Here is an 11,203-nt window from a genome sequence, read left to right as displayed (position 1 = left end):
AGAGCGCGAGAAATTCGCGAGTTTTTCAAACCGTTGCTTCCTCTTCCCGCCTTGGCCATTCACAACGAACCGCACACCGATAACCGATAGACGCCTTTGTTTTGACAGGCCGTGCATCCCTGCGAATGGACAGTGGTCAGCACGCTCTTCCTCTTCCACATCGACGTGTCAGGCGAAGAAAGTCCAAAATATAAAAAATATACGTTTTCTGCCTGTTTTCTGAGCCCCACAAAATTCAGAGGCTGCCAGTAGTTCATACCCCACGCCACCTACACACATACCACCAGCAAGATGGTTCTAGCGGACTTGGGGCGGAAGATAACCACCGCGCTGCACTCGCTCAGCAAGGCGACGGTCATCAACGAGGAGGCGCTCAATGCGATGCTCAAGGAGATTTGCGCCGCCCTCCTGGAGGCGGACGTGAACATCCGGCTGGTGAAGCAGCTGCGCGAGAATGTGCGCGCCGTGATTGACTTCGATGAGATGGCCGGCGGCCTCAACAAGCGCCGCATGATCCAGTCTGCCGTTTTCAAGGAGCTCGTCAAGCTGGTGGATCCCGGGGTGAAGCCCTACCAGCCCATCAAGGGCAAGGCGAACGTGATCATGTTCGTGGGCCTGCAGGGCTCCGGAAAGACAACCACGTGCACCAAGCTGGCCTATCACTACCAAAAGCGCAACTGGAAGTCGTGCCTCGTGTGCGCGGACACCTTCCGTGCCGGCGCCTATGACCAGATCAAGCAGAACGCCACCAAGGCGCGCATCCCCTTCTACGGCAGCTACACGGAAATCGACCCAGTGGTCATCGCCCAGGAGGGCGTCGACATGTTCAAGCGCGAGGGCTTCGAGATGATTATCGTGGACACATCGGGTCGGCACAAGCAGGAGGAGTCGCTGTTCGAGGAGATGTTGGCGGTGTCGAATGCCGTCAGTCCCGACAATATTATATTCGTGATGGACGCCACCATTGGGCAGGCTTGTGAGGCCCAGGCGAAGGCCTTCAAGGACAAGGTGGACATCGGTTCGGTGATCATCACCAAGTTGGACGGCCATGCCAAGGGAGGAGGTGCCTTGTCAGCCGTGGCTGCCACTCAGTCGCCAATCATTTTCATCGGCACGGGCGAGCACATCGATGACCTGGAGCCTTTTAAGACGAAACCCTTTGTGAGCAAGCTGCTCGGCATGGGCGACATCGAGGGTCTGATAGATAAGGTGAGGCGGGGTAAGCAATCTGGACTTGGAATCCAATTTTAACTCTTCTGATTTTCAGGTCAATGAGCTGAAGCTGGACGGCAACGAGGAGCTCCTCGAGAAGATCAAGCACGGCCACTTCACCATCCGTGACATGTACGAACAGTTCCAGAACATCATGAAGATGGGTCCTTTTTCGCAGATCATGAACATGATACCCGGCTTCTCGCAGGACTTCATGACCAAGGGCGGTGAACAGGAGTCGATGGCGAGAATCAAGCGCATGATGACCATGATGGACAGCATGTCGGACAACGAACTGGACAACCGAGACGGAGCGAAGCTGTTCAGTAAGCAGCCCAACCGCAGCATTCGCGTGGCCCAAGGCGCTGGCGTCCTGGAGCGCGAGGTCAAGGAGCTGATTGCCCACTACACCAAGTTTGCGGCGGTGGTGAAGAAGATGGGCGGCGTCAAGGGCCTGTTCAAGCAGGGCGATATGACCAAGAACGTGAATCCCAACCAGATGGCCAAGCTCAACCAGCAGATGGCCAAGATGATCGATCCGCGAATGCTGCAGCAGATGGGCGGCGTGGGCGGTCTCCAGAACATGATGCGACAGCTCCAGCAGGGAGCGGCGGGCGGACTGGGCGGCCTGGGGAACCTGATGGGAGGCTTCGGCGGCAAGTGAGCCAGCTGATAATGGTGTGTAAATTTAACGATTTTTATATATGATTTTGTTTCCGCGTAGTTCGTAATTTGTTAGCCATTGTTTCCATTTGTCCAAGGCCACAAAAATTGATATCGGATGTGGGACCGAATATAGCGTATAGCGAATATAGCCTATGTCCAAACAGTTAACAAATTCGGTTTTGTACGGCTCCACAGCAGCCACAGTGTCAGTTTTTATAGTTTAAACAGTTTTCTGTACACGAACTAATGGAATTTGCATATGCCTATCAGAAAACCCGAATGGCAGTTGAACTAGATATAAAACAATAAATAAATATAAATTGAAACTGGCATAACATGTCTTGTTTTAATTTGTAATGGGATTTACAAGGATGGTCTTGCTTTGCAATACTTAAAAAATATATGAAATTAACGCCGTGTATATTTTTAAAATTGCCTACATTTAGGCTGTCCCAAAATATATATTTGGTGCTTCAAATTAGCAGTTGGTTACACATTTTTTAGGATTGGGTTTTAAAATAATATATAAAATTTAAGATAACTATTTAAATTAAATTCAGTAAGCAGATTTGTTAACCTTAGAAAAACTAACTCAGAGCAGCTTTCCGAATTGAAATTAATGCATTTTTGCCTTAGTTATGGATTATTAATATTTGGTTTGTTTTCCAAAGTTAATCAAACAATATACCAAGCGGTTTTTCAAAAATTAAGAATTAATTAATAAAATTAAAATTGTAAAAAATACACAATATCATCGGGCATGTTAATGCACAGGTTAATATATAATCCAATTACTGCATAAATTACTTAAAAAACATAGCATACTTTCTGCAGTCACCCTACAAACACCCCAACTCTGTCTGTATCGCTAAAATTTCGTTAGGTGGAAAGTGGAAACTGTTTTGTCGTCACACATACAATTACAACAAAAAACAAGCCGCTAACAGGTGCACAGAAAATTCGACAAGATGTCGCCCAGCCGGAGAGCAAAAATGCGAAAGCGAAACAACGGCAGGAAAGTAAACAAACAAGCAGGAAGGCAAACAAATGTGCCGACGACCCGCTTTTAATGCTTTTCTTCTTTTCTTTTGGGGGGGAGGTTCGGCTCCTGCACTGGAAAAAACAAAGTATTTATTAAGATTTCTCAGCTCAGCCTTAACAATTACGAATTATATTTAATATTTATGATCCCTGATAATTATCAGCGACCAAGTAAATTAAGTTTTCGATTATAAATATATTAATTTCAACATATTTTCAAAATTTGTTCCAGTGTAGATACAAAACGCGCACTCAAATGTATGTGTTGCGACAGTGTGTTGGTTTTATAGCATTTTTGGTGGCGCACACTTATACACACAGCATCCCCCGATTCAGCACCGGAAGTGGCCGCCTGTCTGTATTTGTGGGGGTATAAAGGCTTTGGCCGACTTTTCACCCCTCCGGAAAACCTTAGTTTCCCCCCCTAAAACGCTGTTTTCCTTGCAATAACAATGAAATGGCGATTGCCTGTCATAAAAATGTCAAGTTTTGACACTCATAAAACCATCAAACAAGTCAAACGAACAGGATAGCAGGAAAATCAGCAGGACGAACGGCTGTCAACGTTTTTCGGTTTCGGTTTCGGTTCATCCTTGCGGCTGCCTAGGCACACTCACTAGGAGTGCTTCAGTGGCAGGCTCTCCATATTTCCACTTCCGTCCCCCCAAAAAGCGAACAGGCTTTATTTATGAGACGATGAGCTGGGTCTGTACACTCACACAAGAAGATAGCCTAAGGGAGGAACACCCCCAGTAGGGGGATGACAGGACATAGGACACAGCAGCCATTGCAAGGCTAACCCTTCTGTAATAAAAAGGAATTACTTTCTCATCCCCAACTGGGATTTCATGACCCCCACACCCTTAAATAAAAAATGCATCAGATTTTTGTTTTCTTACAGAAAATCAATTTGTCTTTTATTGATTCAGAAAAAGTTCAGTTTCATTTTTTTTTTTTCTTGTTTTTGGTTTTTGGATGACAGCATTTTTGCTCTTTAGGTTTTACTTTTTCTTACCAAAGAGACGTTTTCTTCTTGTTTTTACGTTTGTGTGTGTTCTTCGACTCCACCGTCCCTCGTCCACATTTAAATCTTTTGCTATGTTTTCGGTTTAATGCTTTCTGTCTCGCCTCGAGTCGGGGGGACCAGGACTTTCGTCCTGCCCTCGCTCGGCTGCCTCTAGCTTGATTCTCTCGCATTCTCTGTTCTGTTCTACACTGATCTATTCTCATTTCTTTTTTACTTACAATTAGATTTAATTTTTTTTTCATCATTTACTTTCTGTTTTTTCCTTTTTTTGGTTTTGGGTTTTTCTTGTTCAACTAGTCTTAAGCGAAATAAGCACAAAAGCTGCAAAATGTTTTGCTTAAACTAATTTTCCATCGTGACACGCTCTTGCTTTTTGTTTTATTTTGGGGTTTTAGCTTTCATCTCTTGATCTCCAATTCAGTTTTTAATGTATGATCTCTTGCATTCAAGTTGAGGGCACAAAAAGTACGCGTATAAATTTAAAAGTTTTAGCAAAGATTTCGCTTTTCCGCATTTTTTGTTTCTCGTCATTTCTCCGTTTTCTTTTTAGGTTTTAGGTTTTTCGTGTTCGTTTTTTAGCTTTTACTAGAGTTTTAAATACAATTCTTTCGCCTTATAAAAAATGCTTAAAAGCGTCACATTGATGCAAAAAATAATACCTTAAAAAATACACAGAGAGTTGAAAAGGATTCCTCATGCTTTCGATCGATCTTCCCTCAGTTTTGTGTCCTGGAGGATTTACAAAGAGAGATGTAGTTTTTCTTCTTCTGATTTATTTTTACCAGTTTGCGCATTTGCTTGCTTGATTTCTTTTTTTTTTTTGTCGTTTTTTGTTTTTATCATTGTTAATAAGAAAAATGAATAAAGTTCTTTAAAAGACTTTGATTTAAAACTTAAAAATAGCAACAAGCGAAATGTACATTACTCTCATTTAAGTATTTCTGTTTCTAAGTTTAATTAGCTGCTTGCATTTTACGCTTACTTAAAGTTAGTTTACGCCTTTGTCGTCGTGTTTTGTTCCTTTCCCTTCGGCATCGTCTCCATTCCCTCCATACCAAACTGTATTCCTTTTTTTTTATATTTTCCTTATTTACTTTTAAATTTAATGAGCTTGTTTTCCTTCATTCCGCCATCCTGTTTGTCCCTTCGATTTGCCTAGCGTTCATTCCTACTACTGGCTCCGCTTTTGCTTTCATTTTGTTTTTCGTTTTTTGTTTCCTTTGTTTATATTCTTGGTTTCGTCAAAAAAGTTTCAAAAAAATATATATTCATCATTTCCTTAAATTGGCTTAATTAAAAAATGTTTATTTATTCCTCCCGCTCGCAATCTCACACTCTGCTCTCTGCCCGCCCCTAAACAACGACTAAGACGACTAAGTTTGTCTCCTGCTGTTTGAAACACAATTCAATTTAGTAGAGTCAATAATTAATTTAATTTAAGAATTTGTTACTGCAAACTATTGGGTTTGGGGTGTGAGTAAGCTTAGACTGTTAATTCAAATAGCGAACATTCTACTACTAAGAAATCACATCGAATTGAAACGCAAAACGAAACGAGGTAAAAACACACACACTCAAAACGAAAGGTATTTTTTGAATTAGTTTTTTTGTTTTTTAGGTTTTTTATTGAAATTGTTTTGTTGTTTTTAGTTTTCAATTTTACGCACTAGACATTTTTTTGTTTGCATTTTAAAAATTACTTCAACACTTGCATCAAATTTAATCGATTCGCTCCTCAGGCGAGAGAGTTCTTCAATCAGGGGGCGAGAAACCCAAGCAATCTTGAATCTTGAATGGGGTCTCTGCGATTTTAAGACAAATAATAAATTAACTACTTAAAATTAGTTAAAAAACTAAAGTAAAACGCATTAAATTAAAACAAAATACAGACGCAAAACAAACGAGTTCCAAGTTTGGTTTCTTGTCAAAAGTAGATTTAAATACACACACAAAAAAGTCAGTATAGCTTTTAGATAAGAACACTCCTCGTCGGTTGATTTCTTTTTTTCTTTTCTTTTATTTATTGTTTACCCTCTCCAGCATCATCGTCCTTGCTTCCATCGTTATCATTTTCAAAAATTAAACCTAACCTCAAACGGTGCGATACGTTGACCAACACTGTCGGACAGAGGCGATCGTCGCCGTCTTCACGCTCTAACTACACAAAAACTACAACTTTCTACGTGTGTTGCACTCCAACTAACCAACTATTTTCGTCTCTCTTTTTCACTACCAACTAGAAATCATATGTCCTACTCGTCTCCGGTCTTTCTTACTACTTTTCTGCGGCACTGTCCTCCCAATCCGCGCCTTCTTGCGTTCTTTATCGCTTCTCAACACTGTACTTAGGTTCGCTAAACTTACGCACTAGGCTTTGATCTTATAAACTAGGTTCATTTCTTCTCGTCCTGCACTTCATTTCCATCTCTAAAACATAAATTTCATTTTCACTTTCCTAGGGTGCGCCTGCCTCAACACATTTCCTGCTCTCCGGCGCTTTATAAATTAACTTAGTGTTTAATGCTTTTCTCTCAATTTGCTTAAGTTGTTTGCTGCTAACAAAGTAAAATCATTGAAAACTACAGAAAGAAAATTGCACTTTGTGTGAGTTCGAGGGTGTAGTATGTGTGTGTTTGTGTGTGTGAGGATGGAAAGTCCTTTCAAACAATTTCTCCCAATGAGTTGTTTGTTGTATTTGTGATTCTTCTGGTTTTAGGACAACAAATGCAGGCATCGCTCGATTGATTTCTTCAAAAAATTTCGCTTCTCCTGTACTTTTATTTATTTTTTATAACATTTTTATACCCTTGCAGGGTATTATAATTTCAGTCAGAAGTTTGCAACGCAGTGAAGGAGACGTTTCCGACCCTATAAAGTATATATATTCTTGATCAGCATCAACAGCCGAGTCGATCTAGCCATGTCCGTCTGTCCGTCTGTCTGTCTGTCCGTCTGTCCGTCTGTCTGTCTGTCCGTCTGTCCGTCTGTCTGTCTGTCTGTTTCTACGCAAACTAGTCCCTCAGTTTTAAAGCTATCTGAATGAAACTTTGCATATAGTCTTCTATATGCTCTCACTGCTATATATGTCGGAACGGGCCGGATCGGACGACTATATCATATAGCTGCCATACAAATGTTTGATAAATTTTTAGAAAAAAAATTATAACTTTGCTGTTTTTCAACATATTTGCACTATTTTTTAAATATGACCATTTTATATTATTCCTGAATTTTGGTAAAAATTTTATGAATATCGGACGACTATATCATATAGCTGCCATAGGAACGATCCGGAAATTAATAGAAAAAAAATTACAACATCTTTGTTTTTCAACGAATTTTTATCTTTTTTGAGATAGTGTCATCTTGTATTATTTTATAATTTCATATTTAATTTTATGAAAATCGGACAACTATATCAACAACTATATATAGAAAAAAATTATAACTTCTTTGTTTTTCAACGAATATTTATCTTTTTTGAGATATGGCCATTTTGTATTATTTTAAAATGTAATATTTAGTTTTATGAAAATCGGACGACTATATATTATAGCTGCCATAGGAACGATCGAAGAATTACAAGAAAAAAGTCGAACTTCGACAATTATCAACATATTTCACATTCTTCGAGTATGGCATTTTTAGGATTCTAAAATTTTAATATTGATATTATGAAAATCCGACAACTATATTTTATAAAGGGCGTATTAATATTTTGAATATAAATTAATACTTTTTTAGTATTTCATATATGGGCTTCACATTTTTTATATTACTAATATGTTTTGAATTTACATATATAGCTGATGTAAGATATATCTGACCAATTCTGCAATTGGCAATTGACTTCTCTTAGCCTCTGCTGAATTGCAGACTCTCCAATAAAATTAAAAGGTTATCGCAAAGGTTAATATTTCAGACCCGATATACATATATCTGTCACCTGTTATTAAGTTAAGAAACGGTAACATTCGAGGGATACATGCTGAAGTTGGTGTCAGGTATAAATGCAGCGCTCGCATAACCCTTAAATCATAACCTGATACCTGTTAGCAACATAACACGTGATCAATGTTGCACAATTGCATAAGCAAACAGGTATCAGGTATAAATGCAGCCCTCGCATAACCCTTAAATCATAATTTGATACCTGTTAGCAACATAACACGTGTTCAATGTTGCACAATTGCATAACCAATCGTATTACCTGATATATACCTGAAGTAGAGTCAAAAGGGTTAACCCTAAAGGTTGTTAACAGGTAATATAAGGTGCCTATTTATTTGCGCACATTTATAATCCGCGGATTAGTATTATCACGACAGTGACAGTGACAACATATACCAGTGCATCGAGTATTTTTATATTGTGTGAATGTATACTTTTAATCAGTGTAAAGACAAATAGTGTGTGTGTGTGTGTGTATATATATATCTCTATATATATAAAAGTGTACAACTATTTTTGGTAAGTTATACATTTTGTTTTTAAATTGTTAAATTTGGCCACAATTTTAGCAAGTTTTGGTTTGGGCATGTTTTGAAAAATTTGCCTCAATATATTTCGATTTCCTGTGGATACCATCGTTAGAGGGATTAGCTTTTTCAGCGTATAGTTTGTTTGAGTTTTAAAACGCCGTTAAGTTTATAGCGGCGTTTTAAATCTCACAAGCTGAACCCCCTAAAAGAATCTACGGTGGAAATCGAAATATAATGAGAACAATATTAAGTAAGGACATGGAGGCCCGGAGCACAAAATCGATCTTAATACATTTCAGATTTTAGAAACATACATTTAACCATATTATCTAACCATTTTTTAACAGGAACGAAAAGAAAATGCCACGCACATCTTCTTTATCTCAGGAGCAGCGTCGCCAAGCCGCACTTAGGAGAAGTCGCGCTCAATACGCTCGAAATGCTACGCAAATTAGAGCCCGAAATGCCGAGCACAATGCCTTTGTCCGCTCAGTGAATCCGGAGGTTGCACAGGAGGCTCGCGCTCGAGATACCGCAGTACGCTCTCAGAGAAGGCGTAGTGAACGAGTCCGAGCGCGGGAACGATTAAATGATGCAGCATCTCATGCACTCGCCAGGCAGAACTCTGAGGAGCGACGACGACAGCAGTCGCAGGATACTGCGGCTCGGGCTACCTGGAGATCGCTCGAGGAAAACCGCGGTCCAGAACGTGCACGGGATGCTGCAGCGCATGCACTCGCCAGGCAGAACTCTGAGGAGCGACGACGACAGCAGTCGCAAAATACTGCGGATCACGCTACCTGGAGATCGCTCGAGGAAAACCGCGGGCCAGAACGTGCACGGGATGCTGCAGCGCATGCACTCGCCAGGCAGAACTCTGAGGAGCGACGACGACAGCAGTCGCAAAATACTGCGGATCACGCTACCTGGAGATCGCTCGAGGAAAACCGCGGGCCAGAACGTGCACGGGATGCTGCAGCGCATGCACTCGCCAGGCAGAACTCTGAGGAGCGACGACGACAGCAGTCGCAGGATACAGCGGCTCGGGCTACCTGGAGATCGCTCGAGGAAAACCGCGGGCCAGAACGTGCACGGGATGCTGCAGCGCATGCACTCGCCAGACAGGACTCGGAGGAGCGACGACGACAGCAGTCGCAAAATACTGCGGATCACGCTACCTGGAGATCGCTCGAGGAAAACCGCGGGCCAGAACGTTCACGGGATGCTGCAGCGCATGCACTCGCCAGGCAGAACTCTGAGGAGCGACGACGACAGCAGTCGCAAAATACTGCGGATCACGCTACCTGGAGATCGCTAGAGGAAAACCGCGGGCCAGAACGTGCACGGGATGCTGCAGCGCATGCACTCGCCAGACAGAACTCTGAGGAGCGACGACGACAGCAGTCGCAGGATACTGCGGCTCGGGCTACCTGGAGATCGCTCGAGGAAAACCGCGGGCCAGAACGTGCACGGGATGCTGCAGCGCATGCACTCGCCAGACAGGACTCGGAGGAGCGACGACGACAACAGGTTCAAAACACCCTCTCTCGCTCTAACCGGAGGGCACAAGAGGAAAATAGGAGGGCCGAGAGAGCACGAGACGCCGAGGTCCACAGAATCACGAGGAACAACCCAATAACTCGGGCACGGGAACAACAAAGGAACACAATGCATCATCGGAACACCAGACTTCAGAGGAGACTTCGGGAGCAGCAAATTCAGGAAATGGCTGAGGAGCGGCTCCTCACATACAGGTCTATTTCCCAAAATCGCCAGGCTGAATCTGCAAGGCAGTCTCAGCGGAATATTGCTTCTAGAGCCGAACTTTCCATGGATGAAAGACAGGATCAACGGGAACGCCAACGCCAAAGGAACCGAGCCACTGCGAGGGAACAATATCGACGGAATATCAAGGATGGACCAACTGAATGCTGTGTATGCTGTGGAGGAACATGGTTTCCATCGCAGGTAAGTGGTTTAAACAAAATTTCTATATCTGCTAAGTATCCTGCTTTAGATGTTGACAACGCATTTTATTTAAGTAGGAAATTTCCAAGTCCGTCCGGCAAATATCAGTTTTGCAGCACATGTCGTCAGAGTGTTTCAAAGGGTAAATTACCTTCCCTTTGCCTCTCTAAAGGCTTTGACTTCCCAGATATCCCCGAGTGCCTTAAAAATTTAACATGTCTTGAGGAGCGCCTTATTTCTCCACGAATTCCTTTTATGCGCATTATCTCCCTAGGATATGAAAGGCAATGTGGAATTAGAGGTGCAGTAGTAAATGTTCCGATTTCGGTACCTGATACTGTAAACGCGCTTCCTCGTTCCTTTGATTCGACTCATGTCATACAGGTTCACCTTAAGAGGAAGCTAGAATATTCTCATAATTTCATGACAGAAACAATTCGACCCGCTCGGGTCCTTGAAGCTGTTCGTTATTTAGTTAACACTGAGCTTTACAGAAAGCACAATATTGCTTTTAATGGGAGTTGGCTTACTCAAATGGGAGATCGAGAAGAAATCCCTTTTATCGCAGATGAAGCCGACCGAGAGGAGGTGGAACAGCTATTACGCCAACTACCCAATTCTCAATTAAATCGACCAGAAGAAGATTTAAATCCAGGCGGTCATGAAACCCTTTTAGAAAATAATGACACTGCTCTTCAACGTATAGCTTTGGCCCCCGGAGAAGGGCGCCTGCCAACTAATTTAACCCTCGATGAAGATGCAGAAGAACTTTCGTTCCCAACAATCTCTTGCGGTGCTGTTTTCAAAG

General features: G+C 42.2%; 1 protein-coding gene across 1 annotated transcript; it reads left to right on the top strand.

Annotated features, from left to right (window-relative positions):
* The first annotated feature begins 139 nt into the window (after nucleotides 1-139).
* On the top strand, nucleotides 140-2,213 carry Srp54k (signal recognition particle 54k). The gene is made up of 2 exons (XM_017161131.3): nucleotides 140-1,209; nucleotides 1,268-2,213. Exons 1-2 carry the CDS (start codon nucleotides 292-294, stop codon nucleotides 1,874-1,876), a joined length of 1,527 nt encoding a protein of 508 aa, XP_017016620.1. The 5' UTR covers nucleotides 140-291; the 3' UTR covers nucleotides 1,877-2,213.
* The last annotated feature ends 8,990 nt before the right edge of the window (nucleotides 2,214-11,203 follow it).

Source organism: Drosophila kikkawai, chromosome 3L (assembly GCF_030179895.1).
Source record: "Drosophila kikkawai strain 14028-0561.14 chromosome 3L, DkikHiC1v2, whole genome shotgun sequence".
Taxonomy (NCBI): domain Eukaryota; kingdom Metazoa; phylum Arthropoda; class Insecta; order Diptera; family Drosophilidae; genus Drosophila; species Drosophila kikkawai.
This window is presented reverse-complemented; position numbering and strand designations above follow the sequence as displayed.

Coding starts and splice junctions, on each gene's coding strand:
- Srp54k (XM_017161131.3), top strand. CDS start 292: ATGGTTCTAGCGGACTTGGGGCGGAAGATAACCACCGCGCTGCACTCG. Junction 1,210..1,267: donor TCGAGGGTCTGATAGATAAG/GTGAGGCGGGGT, acceptor TCTGATTTTCAG/GTCAATGAGCTGAAGCTGGA.